This window comes from Sesamum indicum, linkage group LG12 (assembly GCF_026168435.1).
Source record: "Sesamum indicum cultivar Baizhima isolate 11 linkage group LG12, ASM2616843v1, whole genome shotgun sequence".
Classification (NCBI taxonomy): Eukaryota; Viridiplantae; Streptophyta; class Magnoliopsida; order Lamiales; family Pedaliaceae; genus Sesamum; species Sesamum indicum.
The window spans coordinates 13,229,740-13,252,492 of record NC_142668.1 but is presented as its reverse complement, the minus strand read 5'-3'; the positions used below and the strand labels follow the sequence as shown (position 1 = coordinate 13,252,492).

Here is a 22,753-nt window from a genome sequence, read left to right as displayed (position 1 = left end):
AAAATTATTTACCACGATTTTTAGTCTATAGCTACTAAAATTATATTCAATAATCATTTTTTTACAGTGTAAAGAGCAATAAGATGATATTCATAATACACCAAATCTGAAGGAAGTAGTTGTAATTTACCCAACAAGCAAAGCATGGAATAGTTATTTACCGTTTGAACAAGTGATGGGTTTGTGATGGAGATCATTCTTGGAAGTCCACTGCACAACCTCGATTTGGTGGTCTTTATGTTCTCAACCACACTAGAGATAATATACCCTAAATTTACAACAAAATCCGATCGATGTACAAACTGAGAATATAGAGGAGAATATATTTTACACATGATCCCGCATTTGTTTTAGGTATTTATAAGTTTTGGGCCATTGTTAGGTATATATTTAGCTCAAAGTGATGACACCACGTATGAAACATCAACGGCTCTGATTTTTTTTCAATTACCTTGTTGGGTCGGGTTGATGATTGATCTAAATTCGTGCGAAAAATACACCATTTTTTTGGCCTAATTTGTGAATATATATAATGTGTTGGAGTAAAATGTAAAGCCATGGGAGATTTTACCCACGCCACATTGACTAGATTAATTTTATAAATAATGAATTTCGATTCTTGTGATCAAATATTCAAAAATGTTAACATAATTGCTGCTCTAAATAGAATTTCTTTTTGTTATAATACCTTGTTGCAATTTTTTGAATTGTAATCGGGAGATTATGAATTCACAATGTAAATTTATATTCATAGTATTTTATTATTTATTTATTGCTTTATATATATATATATATAAGTTTTTAATAATTTGAATGTGTGAAATGATGTTATAATTTGTAATTATTAAGAAATGAAGATTCCTTGGAATGTGGGCAACGTGAAAATGAAAGGGTTCAAATAAATAAAAGCATAAGGTTGAGTTTTGAATTTAAGAAAAATGTTTGGCAAGCAACCTCATTGGACTATTCTTCACCAAACTTTTTGTATATTTTTTTTAAAAAGAAAATGATAATTACGTGCATGATTTTATTAATACCTTGATAAATTAAGTAATAATACATCAATATAATTAAAAATATATATAGTAAACAAATTATAATAACCGACATAAGATAAAATATATTCTCATATGTTACGTGAAAGTCGAGTCTATAATCTCAAATTTATTTATGAAATATTAATTTTAACTGCTGAATTAAAATATTATCGGACCAATGCAATAGAAACGAATTCAATGCATTATTTGGCGCCAAAAGTGGTATCCACGTCATTATTTGGTCTAAGATTTTTTGTTTTTTATTTTTTAACTTAAAAAATTATCCATTCTACAAAGGTTTTTAGTTCTCTCAAATATTCGGATCTTTTGTTTCAATTCTGTATTTCATTTTTTATTTCCATCCATTTATGAAAGCCAAAATGTAGAAAGTATTAAATACATCTGTGATGTATATGATATATTTGATATTTATATGCGATATAAATTATAAAATAAAACAAAAGCGACCACTCACTTTATTTAACGACGAATAGTTTACATATATATGAATCTTTTAATTTTTACTTATTATTATTATCAACCTGCAATATATAAATCAAGTTGCATTGGACTTGAACCATCCAAACCCGACGAACAACATGATAGTTGTTGATTCTTGCCACTTGGATTCCTAGAAGGAAAAAATTTCAATACGTGGATCTATATAAATACGTATACCAAACCCTTATACATACTTTAGATCATTTGGAATCAAGAAACACAATTTCTTATAGTGAATATATTTGTTCTATCTCTTCAATTTAATAATCAAACTGATTTAAATATTATATGATTTTATTTAATAACCTCCCATCAATTCTAACGTATACTCATTTTTAAAATTTTCAATAGTCATCATCCAAAGATTCCATTATCTTTTGGGGTCCGCGTAACCTCAAAACGAATCATTTTCTTTTTTTTTTTTTTTTGTTGCAGCCATATTTTGTGTTGTTGTGGAGGAGGGGGGCAGGCAGGTGACTTATTTTGACCCAAACTTGTGGGTAGAGAAGGGAAAGCGAAATGATCTCTATTTTAGTCCTACTTATCCTACACTCCATTTTATTTTTTGGGGTGGAATCTTTATCTCTATCTCACCAGAATCTTGATATGAACAATGCAAAGCTTTTACGCCCATAGCCCAAAAGGAGCACTAACGCTTTATATCAATTGATCCAAAAAGAATTTACATTGTTAAAATTTTAAAATTACATAATTAAATTATTAAAATCAATTCGTGCAAAATAAAAAAAATAACTACATCTTTTAGATTACAGGACTAAAATTGCCTTCTTTCTGATTATTTTATAATTTTCTTGATTTTTATAGGTAGTTTTGATCTTTTTCATTTTTGTTGGTCCAATATGGAGGAATTTTCTTGGAGTTTTATGTTTTATTTTCCGTATAATTTTTTCATTTTGCCAAAATCTAACGTGGGTGTATATTATTTAGGGAGAGAAGTAGACAAAATTATGACGTCAATGCAAAGGGGTGGGGGGGGGGGGGGGAGACAGCATTATGATACCTCTGTGTTTTCTTTTGCTGAAAGGGTTTCAACTTTTAAATAAATTTTGTCCGATTCTTGCTGAAGTATAAGTATGAATATATATATATATATTTGTGAGATTTATTTTAATTAGGTGTATCATTATTCAGTCATCCAACTTCATTAAACAATTAGTAATATGATATGGGACTGGAACCATAACCACGTTTCACATTCTAATTCACAAATGTTTCAAATTTAAGGGCCATAGAGTTTTTTCCCCTGGGGGGCAAATTTATATATATATATATATATATATTGATTATAATATTAATGACTGTCGTTATAAATTATAGTAAATAATTATTATTAATCTTGATTACATAAAATTATTGTAAAAAAATATTTTCCGCATGTAAGAGCCATGATAAAAATATTTATCATGATTAAAAATCATAATAAGTATTTTAACAATCCTCGTAAAAAGCACAACCAACAACCGATGCATGGCTGTGATGGTGACTATTTGCTAGGGCTATTTTTATTAATTATAGTAATTAGCCATAATTAAATGTTATATTTTTTGTAGTGTTCGACAGGAAATCGTGAATTAGAACTCATTTCATCATTATTATTTTTTTTTGTTTAACTGAATAAATTATTTGCCGTTAAATAATCAATCGATGGAAGAACTGATCATCTATACTTAATTTTATAATCGACTTATACTCACAAGAATACGATCAATTAGTATGATAATGATTGAAATCGAAGTTTTTAATTTTTTTCTTTGAAAATCAAATAAGAGGGAATTAAATTGTAAGTGTTGCTGTGCTTATTACACAATTGATCATTCTTCCTAAATCATACCACAAAATAAAATGTAATTATCGTGCAATTAATTGGAAAATATAACCAAAATGCAATTTAAATTAGATTTTTTTTCTGTAGATCAATGTTCCCAATTTTTGTTCTATAAATGTGCAAAACAAATAGAGAAAAGCTCAAGCTCTTAAGGTATGCAGTATAATAGGAAGTGATGCAAGAGAGACAAGCACCGATTTTCCTCTTATGGAAGATGGGAAATTTCGTGGACAATTCTCCCAACCCAAATTACACAAATTTCAGTTCGTGGGACCTAAATTATTTCCACCGCAATCATCTAAATAATGAAAATTTCACCCAAGAAAAGTCCAAGTTCTGAATGGTAGATACCACTTTTCATTCAAAACTAATATATGGATTTAGTTATTGTGTACCGTTCAATAATTCAGGGAAAAATACATTTACTAACACGTAAATTTATTACCAACGACGTCTTATTTTAGTAATAGTTGAGATTGATATCTCATGATAAATTTTAAGTTATGTGTTCGAATTTTAATGGATGTATGGATGAATTCATTCTAGCACGATCTTTTTTTTATATGAAGCGATGAACTATTATTAAATTGAAATAATTACATAACAATAAATCCTGTTAAATGTTAATACCTAAAATAAGAAAGACAAATACAATAATTATACACTGATCAATAATATGAGATAAGTTACTACACAATAAAACAACAAATAAAAAATTAATTCTTAATTTATTTACGAGCAGAAATTTTCATGCGGTCTTATTATTTAAAAAAAAATAAATTCAACAATGGGACCTCGCGACCTTTTGGGGATTGAGATCGAACGGCTTGAATCATATTACATGTATTCGTACATCTTCAAATATATAGGATTAGTTATTAATAATTCTAAAATTAACATCATTAAAAATGCATATTTATTATTATGATATTTAGCTTTCTGATCATATTATTAAATTTGAATTTGAATTAATTTAAGTATTAATAAACGATATAGAGCCTAGTATTTTATTTTTTTCAAATATAGGACCTCGTATGATATAGATGAAGATATACCAAAAGTACACGACTGCATTGACCATTTTAATTTAAATTAAGAAGTCACAATGATAATGGAAATGAAATATTTATTATCTTGATTATATGTGGTCTACATCAAATTGAATTTGAGAAGAAGGGTTTTGGTAGTTTGCATGATGATTCTTGAGGGCACACACTTCTATCACATCCTATAACTGATGGGACCCTATTGGAATTAGGGTTGGTAACTGTGTTGAATTGGTTAAACTGAATTTTCTATTTATTTATCGTATCATTCTCAGTTTGATGTAGAGAAATATTTTAAATTAATTGTAAATGAAAAATTTGAGTGCTCTATACTGGTGATGATGTATTTTTTTAGAACAAAATTATGAAATTTATATGAAATTCAGAATACCACACGTAATGTGGCAATGCAATGTATGATGAATTTTGTCAAGAATAAGAGACTTTGAGACTTATAAGCCACTCCAACTCCTCGTTTGCAATCGATGTGGCACGCTTGCCTACATCAGTATATAATTGTAAAAAAATAAAAACATTGTCTTCCATATGTCCGTTTGATAAGAGTTGATTAGAAATTATAAAAATAATAAACATCTATGTATATATGAAACTAGAACTTAATATATTTATATTAAATAAATATTTCAAAATTTCACCCTTCCCACAAATTAATACCCAGGTGGGCATTAACATAATTTCGAACGTGGATCAATCAGATTTGTCCAGAAAAATAGATTATTTTCCTCTTTATTTAATAATTTATGTAAATTTGTAGTGGAGGTGGGGAAGACGAACCTACCTCTAAAAAATGGCTATATTCATCTTTATCTCATTTGAAGTCTTCCTTTAATCCGGCCTCGCTGTCAATTATTATATTTTTATTTATTCTTTTATTAATAATATTTTATACGAGTTAGAGATATTATCTATTTTAATTATAAATATTAATTTAATATCATAATTAATATATAATCATCATAATTATTAAATTAAAATTAAATTTATTTAATGAATAATAGTTTATGATTTTTATTTACAAGAAATAATACTTTACATAAACACTACAAAAGTTTCAACCAATTTAAAAGTTAGGATGCATGATTATTGGAGTGGAGAAGCTCTCTAGGACAAGTCTCGGCGACTTCAAACGTTGTGGGGGATACACATTACACATACCCCCACCATTATCGTACCTTTTATTACATGTTTTTGGCTGACTCCATTGAAGTCTATAAGTATGAATTTATTACAGAAGCAACAAGGGCGGCATAAGGTTTTTTTTAGTTGCATTTCATTCTCATTACTCGTTAATCAATTTATTTCTTGTAACCAAAAGAAAAAATTAATTAATTTATTTTGGTATGAAATTCTTCTCCACGAATCTGAATTTTGACCGATATAAAATTAATTATATCATTCCCATATAGTTTAAGGATATTATTGAATAATTACCATATTTGTATATGATATTTTTCACTATAATAAATCAAATTATGTATTTATAGATGGGCAATCATGAGAATCCAACTTATGGCATTTTAGTTGTGTTGAATTTAACATTATATATATTAAGCTATAATTGATGTACTAAAAATACACACGATCAAGGAAAAAGTACCTCACGCCTAGGCCATTTACGGAAGTCCGTAGGATGAGAAGGCCCGTAGAGGGGTCCTGAAGGCCCCCCCCTAAGCCTGAAGGAGAGGTTGACATGGCAAAAACTTGGGCGCTAACACACATCCCCTACATACGTGATAGTATGCTATTTGGTCAACACGGAGGAATGATGGTCAAGTAGCCGCTAAGGAGGCCTGAGGATCTAGGCAAGTCATCGAGCTCACCCTAACTAACCCCTAGGAATCTAAGAGCATATTCGTTCGAGGATCCCCAACAGTCAACACCCCCGATATTTCCTCTAGAAATTTTGGAAACTTAATCTCGACAATCATTTTCCTGAATCCCGAGGGAACTACACTTCATCAAACATTAGGATAGGAAGGCTATAAAAATAAGTCTCCTCCCTCCGATAAAAGGTAATGCATTTTTGACACTCGCACGCATACATATACTCTTATTCAAAATATACTAGCAATGAAGCATTATTCTTACATTATATCTTTTTTCCCAGCTTAATTCGTATTTCCACCACTGTTTATCGATTTGAGCGATACAGTATTAACATGTTTTTTGTAGGTCCTATTCTATAGTTTGTAAAAAATTAGATTCAAAGATCTCCAAATTGAACATATTAAAACGGGCAATTTTTTGCTTGCACCGGCCATATTATTTAAAAGTTAATTTGTTGAAATAAATAATTTTAACTAATAATGTTTGATAAATATAAAATAGTTGAAAATTTTGTTTGGATAAAAGTTGTGGTTGAATTAGGTTAATCATTATTTAGTCATCCAAGATTGAGGGTATGGAGCATAACCACGTTTCCATATTTTAAGTCACAAATGAGGAGATTCAGTGAATATACTTCAGCCCACGCCATCCAAAGTTGCATATTTCGTGGATTGAATTTTCGTGCACAAAGATTATAAGATAAATTCAAATTGCTCCCTAAGTATTGAAAAATAGCCCAAAAAAAAAGGCCTGAAAAGAAAAAAAAAAAGGCAAAGCCTTCCATACCTTTTAATAAAGAAGCATGTTATCCTCTCTTCTGGGCAATGAGTTCAATTACACATTTTTACGATTGATTTAGCTATTTCAGGGGTAATTTGGATTACCCCAAGGATTATATGATTTATATTATATAAGAAAAATTTTATATACTAAATATATATATATATATATATATTAAATTGAAAGGTAAATAACAATAGGCTCTTTTGATATTCGACATACAATTACAAAACACTCCTTCATTGTTAAAGAATTATCAATACATCGTGATTTTAACGATCATCTAACAATTGGTCCAATCTGTTAGTCTTTTTGTAGGTTTCCATTCATTTTTTTTTTTGTGGACTTATCAAAATACTCTTGTGAATTATGAATTATAATTTTATTTATTTTTTAAAATTTTCTATTTTTTTATTATAGACTACATGAATGATTTTTTGACAATTTTTTAAATTTTTTCATTCATATTATCCATATTCTTTTACCCATTTTTTTATTTAAAAAATACAGTAAAAGCAAAATTGATAATTTAATTACGCAGCACGAGCATTTTCATTGTTCGTCAGGTTGAATTTACAGTGAATTTTATCTAATTTACAACTATTGTGTTTGAAATCAGTGAATCTCAACGGTACAACCCCTATGAGCACTTGATCAAATTATTTTGACCAAATGCGAAGATATATATTTATATATATATATATATATATTTCATTTTATGAATTTCTTGACGTGAAAAAAATCCAAGTTTTGAGAATGGTAGATAGCTGCGGAATGCAGTTAGTAGCAAAGAGTAAGGAGAAGTAAAACGTGATGGCAGACAATGTTCACGTGATTACGGACCCCCACCCCCGCAAACTTACAATCCTTACAACAGTAAATACGACATAAATAATTTTTCGGGGGATCTGGCAGAAGATATTGGTGTCTAGTTATAATTTGTGAATGGAGGATCGGGCAGATCTGCTTTCCAAATATTTGGTCCTCTGCCAGATCCCCCCGAAAAATTCGGTCGAAATTAAACCAATTATATAATAAGTGTAATACATTTTTCATGTAATTGATGTACAATTTTAATAAAAGTGATCAATCACATAATAAATATATATGTGATTAGTTTAATTCAACTAAATTTAATTTAGACAAGAATTTTCCATAACATATGTTGGCAATCTCGATTTTATGGATCAGACACACACACTCATCCATTTTGACATAATAGGCAATTAAAGCCCAAAACTTGGGCTTCAAACCCAACGATACGAACTCAATTTCCGCTGTATATGAATCATCCTTAGCGAATTGGCCCAACTTGTACTAGTCTTTTGTGGTTTTTCAATTTACGTATCAATATAATATCTACAAACAATCATCTGCAAAGAATAAGGAAAATAATAAATTCATATAAAATAAAATAAATTAAACATTTATACGTTTAGTGGGATCCAGACACATAATCGTACTTTTTTTCCCTTCACGTTTATTCATTAGATGAAGACCTCACGAGGTACTTCAGTATGATCTTATATCTTGAATAATCAACAAATTAACTTTTGATGGACGGAGCAATTTTTTTAGAGTGTATTTGGATGGAAAGATTTGGATTTTGAAAAAAGGATTTCAAATAGATCAATTTGAAAAGAATTAGAAATTCATCCATACTCGTCAAAACATAATTCAAAATTAAAATAAAAGAATTTGAAATCCTTTAAATTCATAATTTTAAATCTTTTAATTCAAATGCAATGTGAAAATTAATGGACAAATAAATTAAAAGAAGTTTGAGTTGGAGAGGAGCAAGTAGCAACAAGGATGATGGCAAGTGACTAGTCCGAAAAACTAAAAGGAATAAAACGTTCCTATAGAAGAAAAAAGGAAAAGCAAAAGCAAAAGCGTGCTTTTAGGTAAAGGTGGTAATAAACTTGAGATATTTGCAGAAAAAGTAAAAAGCAGCAAGAATTGAGTTGAGACCCCCTACGGGCTCCGGCTATTATCATAGATTCCACAGAGCCACTCACTCAAAATCCAAACCATTGTAAATAAACATTATGGATAACCTAAGCTATCTCATTTCATCTTATTACAAGTTGGGAATTTGACAAACATGTTGCTTATTGTTTTCTCTTCTTTATTGACTCCTTGTCACTGGAAAGGGCGCATTCCGATCCAGAAAGAATTGCATAAACCTAAAATATTTACAAATTAAATTTAATTTTATTTTAACCTAAATTTCACTTTGAAAATTGAAACTATCGTATGATAATTTTGACATGTTATAATACTATGTATGTGAAACGTAATTTTTACTTAATATCTGTTACATATTTATCAGGAAATTGCTGAGTTCTATATTTTTCTTTTCTTGAATGAATTTGTTAAAATTATATTATAAATTTTAATTATAAAAAATTAATATAAATATTAATTCAATTTGATAATTAATATTTTTATTATAACAAATTAAATAATTATTATTAAAATAAATTAATACCTATACAATGAAACTCAAACTCATAATTTTTCAGTGACAGGATTTTAACTAAGTTAGGGCTGATTCGCACGGGATTAAGCAACAATTTGGATAATGTCTGGGGCATTGAAAGGGCCGAAAAGTTGGAGAATGGAACACATCAATCACCGTAGATCAAGTGAAATTTTATTCCTAACATTATAGATTCCGGCGGAAATCTTAAGCTACTGCGCCTGGGCCCACCCCTATTCAGTAAATTGGACTCAGGAAGATCCAACAGGCAACAAATGTGGGACCCACGCATCCTACACCGACCTTATCCCCAATTGGCCAATTGAATTCAAATGTCTCTTTCCCTCTTTCGATTGTTCACTAGTTTTTTATGGTACTCTCATCTCTCCATAATCTTTCTTTCTTAATCCCATGCTCGAAACTTGGATATGGATATCACTTTTATCATGCCACAATGTCACGCCTCTCCTAATATAGTTACCATCATTATAGAAACAAGTTCTAATTTAAATAAAATTAAATTTAAAGTGATCGAAAAATAATTGCACGACAGTTGAAAATATAATGTTACTAATCAACATGGACTAGATAAATTGTAGTTAAAATGGTAGATATATTGGATAGTAATTTTACATAATAAAACATATCATAATGAAGGGGTAATTACAAGAAAAGAATTTTATTATAGTTACGGACAATTCAACCGTGTTATAATATGATCTTTCATATTGTGATCTCTTTAGAGAAAAAATGATATTCTTCTCTTGTGTTTTACATATGTTAGACCTCATAAATACATATTATTGGTACAAATTGATGGGTTTTTGGTAGGAATATGTTATGTATTCTTGATATTTAGTGATCCCACTATTGACCATATGCCTACCATACGATATGTAATGCCATCCAGCCTATATATCAATCACTTCCAAGCTGCAAGTTGGTATGGTTGGGTTGGATTTTGGTATGGACCTATTTTGGCACCATTGCCACTACTTGGCTACGATTACCAGTGCCTCATTTAGGTTCCGGATTGGATTTTTCTCTTTTCATATGTTAGAGAGCATAACAACAAAAATTAAAGATGCAGCAATATTTCCTACAACAGGGAATTTAGGAATCAAGTTCTTGAATGGACTGGTCCAAACTTGGAATTTATGCCTGTAAAGAAGTTGTGCTACATTATTAGTCCTCATAGCTAGCTTGAAAAAGAATATATATTAGACTTGATTATAAATTTATCATGTTTTGGACCCAATATTAAATTTTCCAGTAGAGTACATAACTATAGAAAATTGTAATAGATAATTAATCTTGAATTACTATAGAATTATTTGATTTGTCTTTCCATGTTTATTCTTTTGCAGTATATTTCTTTCACATAAGTTATAGGGGAAATTCAAATTTGAATCTGGTTCGATCAGATCAGAACAAATTATATGGCAAATATAATATATTTATTGTGTGATTGATGTACAATTTAATAAAAGTAATTAAGACGATTAGTTTGGTTCGATCAACTTTGATTTGAGTTTGAATTTTTCCGACTATAACCAAGTTCATTCATATGAGCACAATAGGGACAATAAAGACAACCTACAACAAGTCCCATTTACAAGACCAAAACCTCATGACTAGCTATATATATATGTGCAAATAGGCCCCTCCACAGCTCACTGCATGCCCATCACCCCTAACCCTCTCCAACAAAAATCCCTGCTCTCTTGCACATCTCCTTATCAATCTCAAAGCCCAACTACCTATTACTCCGACAGAACTTTCTCCCACCATGACATACTACACCGATAAGTCCCAGGTTTTGAAGCTTTTCCTAGTGCTCCTTCTCCTCACCATAACACCTCTCTTATCTTCATCTCTCAGGTCTACATACCTCTACTTCATCGCCAACGTTCTGATCATTGTAGTGGGAGCAGAAGCCGGGCTCCTTTCTTTCTTCCTCAAACCCCCAGAAAACAACAAGAAACGACCTAATCATGCACTAAAACCAGTAACCATTAGTAAGGCAAAAGCTGCTGCCCAGTTAGATGATACTTATGAGACGGGTAACGGTGTCGTTGAAGAGCCTAAAAAGGTGAAGAAGTCTCCTTCGACGCCGAGCATCTTCTTCATTGGCGAAGCAGAAGCTGATCAGAAGGTTGAAGAGAAGAATGAGGAGGTGGGAGAAGAAGAAGTTGGGGAGGAGTTGTTTCAGAAGGCTGAGACATTCATTGGGAACTTCTACAAACAGCTGAAGATGCAGAGGGAGGAGTCGTGGAAGAAGCTTCACGATCTTTATCAGAAAGCCTTTTGATCGACTATCAGTATTAATTCATTTGCAGAATGTTTCTTAGCCTTTTCCTTCTGTACATACATACATATTAGTGAGTATTATAATTTAATTATATGCAGAATAAATGTGCCTCGTGTGTTTCATGTCGCGAAATTCTAATCCAAATCAGCTTTAATCGAAGCTGAATCAATTATATAGCAGGTACAATATACTTGTCGTGTGATAGGCGTACATCCTTAAAAAAATAAACAATCATACGATAAGTGTATTGTATTTACATCGTAATTGATTTAATTCGATCAAAATTGATTTAGGTAAAGGTTTTTCGTTTCATGTATGTGTATAGTGCCAGAAGCTAAGGAGATTATTCATTGTACGAAATGTGGAGAACATACTTTATTATTTGATTTTGGTGCTTAAATAGTTAAATATTCACTCGACATGATCACTATTGCTTCCTTCTCCAATTCTTGGGACCTGCAGTGGGAGTTGCTCCCATCCCATGTATGCCATCAACCGAAGGATAATTAGCATAATTGTGTTTTTCCTATTTGATTAATTAAGGGTGACTATATGGCATATTGGATTATCCATTCCAAAATTTATTATATTTTCTATTCCGTTTAATATATACACGCTATATTTATAAAATTTATGTTATATTTTATTTAAAAAAATATTTTGCATAGATGTCATGTGTATATTAAATAAGAGAAAATTTTTTATCAAAATTAAATTTAATAGAATTCAATCCATATTAGAATTTATCGAAATGGGAGATGCATATAATAAAATTTGAAATAGAAAATTCAATCCAAATGATATAATAATCGATTTATGTATGATTTAAAATACGTATTATTTTTTCTAATTTGGGGCTTACCATGAAATTTTGTCCACTTAATTACCTAGTAAAATGATCATAGAATTTATAAACGAGGCGGGTTATGATGACATCCACCGATAAATGAAGTATACCGGAAAAGACTAAATAAGAACAAAAAATTTGAACCACGTTTTGGCTGCTTGACCACACAAGTCAACACAACTCCTTTTGTGCATGCAAATGTACGTATTTTATACGTACATGTCATGTGGGTAGGTAATATTTGCAAGAAAGTGGTTAATTAAACTAGTCTTGTAATAGACATACATCAGCTTCATTAACCTACCCATGCCAACACAATAATGCCAAATGGCGAAAGTAAAACCTTTTTTTTTTTTTTTTGGAAATAAGATAAACTTAAATAAACGTCATCAAATATAGTTATGCACATTTAAGGATCTTTTTATCACTACCTTAGAGTCACATACTGATGTATACGGCCTTATTTTGAAATTACAGTCTAATTTAATTATATTTTTTAATTTAAAAAAAATTACGTGTCTGTTGCTAACTAGTGTGATACCAAAATATAATAGAGCATTCATATAGTTTTTGTGCCTTCGAGTCGAAACTTTTAATTTGACACGAGAAAATAAAGCATATATAAGCGGAAGATTCTTGCCCAGATCAAATTTGGCGGAATCAAATCAAACACAGAGTAAGTATGATATATTTGTAGTGTACAGAATTGGTCAATTTTTCTGAAATTTGTACCATCACATAATATGATTGTGTGGGTGTTGAACAATATTAATACAGGGTGGTGAATGTTGATTGGATTAATGAAGATGCCATATATATATTCCTCCTCCCAAGATTTTTCTGATTTTCTTTAATTTATCCCTATGAATATGCGCCTCTCTTTTCATCATAAAAGGTGAACCCCTTTTTCGTCTTACTTTCCTCCCCTCTGCTGCTCTTCCAAATATAGCGACGTTTCCTTTGGGTTTTTTCTTTTTTTTTAAAAAAGAGTTTGTATGAATTGGAATGAGTTGATGGTATAATATTAGTATTTCACTCTTTTTTGAGAGGATTTTCTTAATAGATTTGGATTTATGTATTTAAAAATTATTGATTTTAAATACACAGTAACAATTTTTTTACATTTATTTGGATAATTTTATATTTGAATGATTTCAAATTTTTATTTCTTATTGTGAAATATATTTTGTTAAATATTGATGATGATGTCCATAAAAAAGGCTCAAAAAACCCATATGAAAAACAAAATTATCAATTCACAATAAAGCACTAAGAACTCAAAAATCCCAAAAGAACAAAATGTTCAAGCCTGAGTAGAGGTCCAAACAAGAAGTCATCCTTGTAGAAGCCAAGTGGCAGTCCACGTGGGATTATTTGTGCCGTATCACCAAAAAAATTGTTGGTACAATAGATTTCAAACACCAAAAACTAGGACACATGACAACAAAAGAGGATTACTTGAAGAGCGTCCTTATACAGTAAAACCTCTATAAATTAATAACCTTGGGACCATGAAATTTTATTAATTTAGAGAGATATTAATTTATCGATAAATTAATATTTTATTAATTAAAAGAGAGACTTTTTAAATTCAGCAAATTTAGTACATATGTATTGAAAATAAATAAATTCATATATGTTTCATTGATTATATTCATGAAACAATTAACTATTATATTTATAGACACATGTATCAATTCATTGGAATTACTTAAATATACATGTTTACATTAATTTGTTGCACTTAAATAACTATTATAACCAATTAAATATATTCATGCATAATGAATGAAACATATACTACATAAATCTCAATATGATAATAAAATAATTCATAACACCCAACCATGTCTTCACATCTAAAAGGCATCGCAAAATCATCTATGAATGATCAAATGCGTAAAGCATTACAGATTTCATATTTTAGTAAATTATCATAATATTTATGATTGTAATATTTATGAATTATTAATTTAGAGTTTTAATGGGACCTAATATTTATAAAGGAATTTTTTGAAAAATTATTATTTTATTATCTTATCGAATTTGATGATTTTTTACAAAAGCCCAAGTCGGGACCGGAGAATTTTATTATTTTAGAGAATTTATTAATTTATAGAGTATTAATTTATAGAGGTTTTATTGTACCTAGGGCAACCGTCCGTTTCAACCCTCGAGCTAGGACGCTGCGTCGAAATTAGTACATTTTTACTTATACCAAGCATACGAAAAGTACCTTCTTATTTTTTATATTTTATTTTATTATGTTTTACTCAATCACATATTAAATTAAATGTTGGAGTGCCAATAACACAAGCTCAAACATCTCACGTCGAACTATTGCACTATTTAATGATTTTCTAAAAACAATAATTTATTTTTAAAATAAATTCCTGATTGAAAATTGAAATTTGATAGACATAAAAGGTTGTAATAGATTCTTCTCTCAGATAAGTTGTCTACCAAAGAAAGCTTGGCCCAGTTTGACTGTGAAGTAAATAATAAAATGATGGCCCAATTTCAACACACCAAAACCACCTCCACCTGTATTTGGGCTGCCCACTCATATAAGTATCTGAGCTGCTGGTAATGTAGCAGCCAAAAATTAGATTCCATTAGGGGAAAGAACAAAGAGAGCATCTCAATCTTTTACTCCAAACGGCAAATCAATCAAGTAAATTGCCACCGATGATGTCTTAGCTTAACCATTATGTTGATATTTTATGAATAAGTTTGGGATTTTGAATTCGAGTTCTATCGATGTGTTGGTGTTTGTCTCACCCTATATGAATTTATTATAATTTATTCCGTAGTATTTAGTTATAGTAATACATGGGTCGAATTAGTGTATTGCTTAGTGTTGACAACCATAACGCAATAGTGTCGACAATACAATTGTATAACAAATGCGATATACTTGTCAATCGACTAGTCAATTTTTCGAAACTATACAGCAATCACACGGTAGTGTATTGCACTTAATTTATGAGTGATACACTTGTTACGTGATTAGTCACTTGTTTAATAACTCTAAGTATCTCAGCTCTAAAAATAGTAGAAACTATTTTGGCAAACAGGGGGTTGACAACTTGAAACGTATTACAACATTGCCGCGGTTTTAGTTAATGAGCGATTGCAGTTGTACTTTCCGGACCATTCCAAACAGTCAAAAGTTTAATGATAAAAAGTAGTGTCTAATTGCAATTAATCGAAGAAAAACTAGGCCGCCCTTTCCAACCAAATCCCCTCTTTGATTCTTCAACTGGTGCCAATTAATATTTTAATTTATTCCCAACAAAGAAAAGGAAAAAAAAAAAAGAAAGCAAAAAACCTAATGCTAAATCATCAGCAACTGCGATTAATAGGAAGTATAAAATACGCTTATCCATATGATATTGTCAATGAGCAAATTATCTTAATTTAAAAAAAAAAAGTGATTTATCTCAATATGTTGTTTAAAATAGTGAATCATAAATGCAATAGAAGCAAGGTTTGAGGGACTGGCACGTGAATTTTAGCTACATGCAGAGTAATTGTAGGGATGTTGGATGCTCCTACAGTTGCGGATCCACCATCAACCATACATCTTCTTCTATTAACCCTCATTTCTGTCACCCCTTTTCATGACTTAGCCTCAATCATGTTCAAATTATTTAGGTTTATCTTCGCTAATCTCGGCGCCAATCATATTCAACCATCTATACATGTAATAAGTCCACAATTGATCAGGAAAATGTGGAAATCAAGATATCAATTCAATAAAGTGAACTCCGTTTCGTCTTTCAATTTATTATTATTATTATTATTGTTATTTTTTTGGGGTCTGTCGTAAGAGTGTGTATAGGGGCTGGAAGGACCACCAACGTTGACTTCAAATTGTCAAATGTTTGATTTTTTTATCCATAATTTTAAAAAATACAATATGTTAATATTTTTAAATCGGTCAATAAATACAAAATAAATAAAAAAAACTATATACTACTAATTAAGGTAGACTAAATATCTAGATTCGTATAATTCAAATTTACAAACTTTTCATTATGAGACCTCAAGCTTGCTACTCAAGTCAAATGTCAATTTTGTATCGTAATATAATTTTTTTTAAGCGTTAATTATATAATTACATCAATATCTCAATAAATTGAACAATACATTGATTCAATTATAAAAAAATATAACCGAGAATAATTATGAAATAAATTACAATACATTCATATAAAATGAGACGAATAGGGATACAACTGAAGGGACTTGATGTAGTGAGATGCAGAAAGCGCTGACACAAGCAACACAAGGAAGATGATGATGCAGAAGTTGGTACAGATACAGAGCATGTTCGCAGGTCTTATTTAAGCTATAGTCGTGTGTTTCCATTTTTTGCGTTTCTATTAGGGTAAATACGTTTTCAGTTAGTTAGGCCAGATGGGATCCGAGCTGGCAATTTATTAGTTAGAGGTAGTTAAGTCTTCTCCTTCTTCACTAACTGTATGTATACATTTTCATTAGCTTTATTACATTTTGATTTTTCAGATGAATGAGATGATACATTCTTCACAAATATATCAATGGCGGTTTCTATTTTTTTTTTTTTTTGCAAATGCCAAGAATTCACACTTCTACCCATAACCTAAACATTATCTGTGCTAATATATAAGAGAAGACATTTTTCTCTTACAAACGTGGATTATTGGCACTGCGACACCAATTTTATTGTATTGTCCGATAATACTCCTAATTTATTTTTTTTGTTGCTTTTTTTTTTAAATATGACGTGTTGGTATATATATCTTTTTCTATTTATAATATATTTTAAAATATAAAATATTACGACGTGCAGCAACAACTAATATAAAAAGAATAATGATTGCATGAGTCTTTGATCACTGTGTTCGTGTTGAAGGGGGAAAAAAGAAAAAGCAAACGCACACTAGAATTTGATTTAATTAAATAATTAATATTTATTGGATATGATTGAGCCAACTAAATAATAATAATAATTAATTGTACCTATGCCAAAAACCCTAATTATATTAATAAATCCCGTACAGTTTCTGAAATTATGGTTGGAAGAATGTGAAGGAGCATTTCACATAGCAAACAAAAACGTCAATATCTTAATGCAATTTGTTCACGCTTTTGTAAAAATCAATCTTCAGCATTTTCATTTAAGTACGTGAAAGTAATGTGCACTAAATAAGTGGGTGAGGGCTGCCATAGGACCAGATAGATACCCTTCTTTCAAAAAAAGTTTTAGTATATATACATAGTTCGTGTTTTATTTGATTAATTTTTTTTAAAAGGGTAAAAGAATAAATAAAAGAGGTAATATAACAAAAAAAAAAAAAAAAATAGAACCGTTGTTACAATTATCAATTAAAAGAGGGAGCGGCAAAAGTATATATATAAATACATATAGATTTAGGTTCTATAAACAAGTTTGAAATCATGAGTTTCAGTTTTGGTGGACGTGTGGGTATTTGTCTTACTTTATGTGAATTTATAGTAATTTTGTTTTAATTATATTATTATATTGAACAAATATTAATATTGATTGAATCAATATATTGCTCAATTTATCGAGTTATCGACTTAATCATATGATTACTACTTCAGAAGAACATGTATATATTTATATATATCCTTTGTGCAAAATAAGGGTTATCATAGTCTATTTCATAGTAATAATAAATTGTTGGAGCTGCCTGTCCGAGAAGAATCTTATAGTTGTTGGGGTTATTAATTAGAAAATTTTATTCTCTAATTTAATTAATTTGAGTTTAAATATATCTATATCTATACTATTATAAAAAAAAAAGGCCGTCCACACTCATAAATGATGGTTAATAACACAGCCTTACTAATTTTTTGTAAAGTAAAAAATGTCCTTCATGATAAAATAACTATTCAACTTTTCAAAATTTACATTAATTCATAAATTATTATTATTTTTTCTTTTTATTAATGTAATGTATTGATTTATATATTTTACTTTTATTTATAATATATTTTCAAGCGTTAAAGATTATTTATTATATGCACGTATGAAGAACTAATTAATATTATAAAATAAAACCCTTTTATCGTACCAATTTTTTAATACATAAATTTACCGTTTAATTCATTTTGTCAACCTTAAAAAATAATTGGTCATAATATTAAGTTCAATATTTTTTTAATAATATATCATAATTAAAAAAAATTTCTCCTCAATCCACTACTTCATATTTTTCTCTCACATTCTTCGTTTTTTTCCTCACAAACTTCTATATTTTTAATAAACTTACAATTACAATTTATTTTTCTTTCTCACATTCTCCATATTTTTTTTCCCTCACAAATGTTTATATTTTCGATAACTTCATAATTACAATTTTTTTTCTTGCTAATCTTACCCCTCATTTCTTTCTTTTTATTGATTTTTTTCCCCTTTCTTCTCACTTCACATGACAGTTGAGTTTTTTCATAATTTTTTTTTTCATCTCACACTATAATTTTTGAACTTTTTTTGCACCAATTTTCGAATACTCAAATTTTATCATTTATTTCATTTCTTCCCTTTAAATTTTTTTTGGTCAGATTAGTAATTCTAATATTTTATTAATAATCTCATAATTATATATTTTTTTTTCTTTTAACTACTCAATACTCCAAATTTCTCTCTCACCTTACTTTTTCATATTTGTTGTAATTTATAATTATAATTTGATTTTTTTCATAACTTTTTTTTCTTATTATCTCACACCAAATTTTTTTTATATGCTTGCAGCAATCGCGTGCGACAATAACTAATATATATATATATATATATGTGTGTGTGTGTGCGTGAAGTGAAATGAAGAAAATGAAAGAAGAAGAGTATGCACATGCTAAGTTGTTAACATCAACAACGGCATCACTACCTTAACCTTTTCCCATCTTGATACTGATATTCCAACTATTTTACATTTGTTGGAATTAATTACTTTTTAAATTAATCTATATATTTCTGTTAAGCCATTTTTCTCTAACAAAGATTCTGATGGCCTCTCATATCTTATGCTTTAGCTTTTAATTCCTTCATTACTTAATTAATTGATGAAAGCGAAATCGGAGATGGCCTATTCTCTATATTATAAATCACTATAAATCAATTTTATTTATCACACGCTCAAACAAAATCAATGTAAAAACTTAAGTTTCGACTACTCTTACGTGATTTTACCAATAACCAAAACTTTTGCAATGATTTTTAACTATAGCTTAGAGTATTTAATTTGGCGTCGTTTTCATAAACAATAATTCTATAGCCATTGCGCAACCATAATTAATATTTACGATGAATTTTTATTTTTAAACATAATACTTAATCATTACGAAAAGTTATATTTCTTCTAGTGGATAGTTTTTATATATATTTATGTTAAAAGTGAAAAATAATTTATTTGTGTTTTTTTTTACCCGTACTAAATTAAACTCATTCAATCAATTATATTATAAATATATAACATTGTCATATAATTACTCATTTTTCTTAAAGAAAAGAACTGAATCAAATCTAATTATATTTACAATATTTTTCCGATCGCAAACTCCGTCTTAGATCGACGGCCATGTGCACTAATTTAATATGCTGCAAAGCATAGATAACGCTATTTCTGCATCACAATTTTGACTTTTGAATCCAATATAATTACCCATATTGTTCAAAAAATACTCCCCAAGTACCATTAATTTCTATAAAGATCTTAATTAAGAAGCCAAGTCGACCTGACAGTAGCCCGCTAGCTACCTAGCCTGCCATGCACCCATCACTACTATTTTAAAAAATTATTATTCAAGTCAAGTTTGATCGAATCACACTAATTAAAAATAAATAAATATAATGGTTACTTATGTGATTGATTATTTTTTTTAAATTATACTTCAATTATATTGTAAGTATATTTGATTTATTATATAATTGGTTCAATTGCGCTAAATTCGTCTGGAATAGAAATTCCTTGATATTCCAAGCTTCAGCTACTCAACATATGCTCTCCCCCCGGCTCCAAGACTCTTAGTAGTTGTCATTCTAATAAAATAAATTAGTCAATACAATTTTCTCATAAAAAAAATGTGAAAAAGAATGACAGGACATTTTTAAGTCTTGAGGAATCGTAGCCGGCTTCAATATCATACTTATTCGTGACATGCAAATTAAAAGAAGTGAAGCGTAGCTGTGAAGATGGAGAAGGAGCCGAGGAAGCTGATTTTTGGAGCAACTCCTGCACTCGTCTTCTTGCTTTCCCTTTCTCTGCTTTGCGTTTGCGTTGATTTCTTCTGGGGGAATACACTTCCCTTTGATCGATGTAATTTTTCTTCTTCAGAGTTCAGACCCGCTCTTTGATCTCTTAATTTGCTGTTTTCTTGTATGCTTGGAGTATATGATGATTTATAATTCCAGGGTTGTCTGAATTTCTGGAAATTGCAGGGGTGCAGTATTTTTCTACTTCGGAAGCTGGATTTAGAGACGGAAAGGCCGTCAACAAGACGCTGGAGGAGCAGGAGTTCATCAGGTTTCACTTGGCAAGACTTGTGAGAGGTGTGTGAGTTTCGTAATATAGGAAGTTTGTTTTCTTGCTGAAGATGATGAGACAAGTGTAAATTGCTAACACGAAATTTGGTGCAGGCGAGGACCGGAGAGATCTTGATGCTACTGGCTTCGCATGCGACAGGGCTGTACACTCTGTTGTTTGTGTATCAAATAAGCATGTCAGAATTGATACCAGGAACATGACGGTTTACATACCGTCTGATCAGGCTGTGGAGCATGAAACTGTCGTTCGGCCTTATGCTAGGCAGGAAGATGAGCTCAAAGTTATCACACCGGTCCGCATGCTACAATACAGGAACACCACAGTTCCACCGGAGTGCCAGTACAACCACGACGTCCCGGCCGTGGTTTTCTCGTCTGGCAGCACCGGCAACGTCTTCCATGAAATGAATGAAATCATAATCCCTCTGTATATTACTACTAAACAGTTCCAATCCCGAGTCCTGTTCGTTCTTGAGGATTATAAGCCGTCGTTCATGACCAAATATGGGAAAGTTTTGTCACGCCTGTCAGCTTATGAGGTTATGAATCCAGCTGCAAATGGAAGTTTGCACTGTTTTCCAGGTTCGGTAGTTGGGCTGAAATACCATGATAATTTGGCCCTGAATTCCAGCGACATTCCAGGGGGGTATTCGATGTCTGATTTCAGGCATTTTCTCAGACAGGCTTATGATCTCAAGTTCGTGCACGTCTCACAGATAACTAAACCGAGGTTGATGCTTCTGTCGCGTACAAACACTAGAAGGTTTCTGAATGAAGACGAGATGATTGCCCTGATGGAAGGGATAGGCTTTCAAGTACTCGTGATCAGAAGATCGAAAGTGATATCGAATTTGAACAAATTCTCCCAGCTGATTAATTCCTGCAGCGTGTTGGTTGGAGCTCATGGGGCTGGCCTGACGAATGAGATATTCCTGCCGTCCGGTGCTGTGATGGTGCAAGTGGAGCTACTTGGGACGGAGTGGGCCTCAAACACCTACTACGGCGATACTGCTCGTGCAATGGGCGTGCACTATTTGAGATACAAGATTGAAGCGGAGGAGAGTTCACTTGTAAAATTGTATGGACAGAACCATTCAGTTGTGACTGACCCTGGATCTGTGTACAGAGATGGTGGATATCGAGCGGCTAGAACTGCATATCTTGATCAGCAGAATGTGAGGGTTAATCTGGAAAGGTTTAGGGAGACACTTGTTGAAGCCCTCAGTATTGTGACGGATTTAGACAGGTAAACAAGGATTCACCGTGTCAGAGGTTAATTCAGGTAATTGGACACAGAAGCAAATAACATCTTGCTTGTGTATATACAAGGATAATCATGTTGTTGCCTGGAAAATTAAGGCAACATTTTGTTTCCATTGTTCAGATTCTCTTATTTCATTAAGTGTATGCAGAATTAATTCTTTTGTATTCAAGTCAGATATGTATGACATTCTAAATTGAGTTCAAGTGAAAATATCCGGTCTGAGGAATCTTGATTCAA

The 22,753-nt window shown here is 30.5% G+C and overlaps 2 protein-coding genes across 2 annotated transcripts; both read left to right on the top strand.

The window, feature by feature from the left end:
* Window positions 1-11,194: 11,194 nt before the first annotated feature.
* Window positions 11,195-12,048, top strand: LOC148784874 (uncharacterized). The gene has a single exon (XM_088876583.1). The coding sequence runs from the start codon at window positions 11,330-11,332 to the stop codon at window positions 11,849-11,851; it is 522 nt and encodes a 173-aa protein (XP_088732709.1). The 5' UTR covers window positions 11,195-11,329; the 3' UTR covers window positions 11,852-12,048.
* An 8,682-nt stretch (window positions 12,049-20,730) lies between these two features.
* LOC105174890 (alpha-1,3-arabinosyltransferase XAT3) lies at window positions 20,731-22,753 on the top strand. The gene is made up of 3 exons (XM_011097136.3): window positions 20,731-21,025; window positions 21,148-21,258; window positions 21,346-22,753. Exons 1-3 carry the CDS (start codon window positions 20,902-20,904, stop codon window positions 22,500-22,502), a joined length of 1,392 nt encoding a protein of 463 aa, XP_011095438.2. The 5' UTR covers window positions 20,731-20,901; the 3' UTR covers window positions 22,503-22,753.

Bases quoted from the DNA above. Each gene is read 5' to 3' on its own strand.
- LOC105174890 (XM_011097136.3), top strand. From the start codon at position 20,902: ATGGAGAAGGAGCCGAGGAAGCTGATTTTTGGAGCAACTCCTGCACTC. The intron at 21,026-21,147 runs GTAATTTTTCTT...TGGAAATTGCAG, and splicing joins TACACTTCCCTTTGATCGAT to GGGTGCAGTATTTTTCTACT. The intron at 21,259-21,345 runs GTGTGTGAGTTT...AATTTGGTGCAG, and splicing joins CTTGGCAAGACTTGTGAGAG to GCGAGGACCGGAGAGATCTT.
- LOC148784874 (XM_088876583.1), top strand. From the start codon at position 11,330: ATGACATACTACACCGATAAGTCCCAGGTTTTGAAGCTTTTCCTAGTG.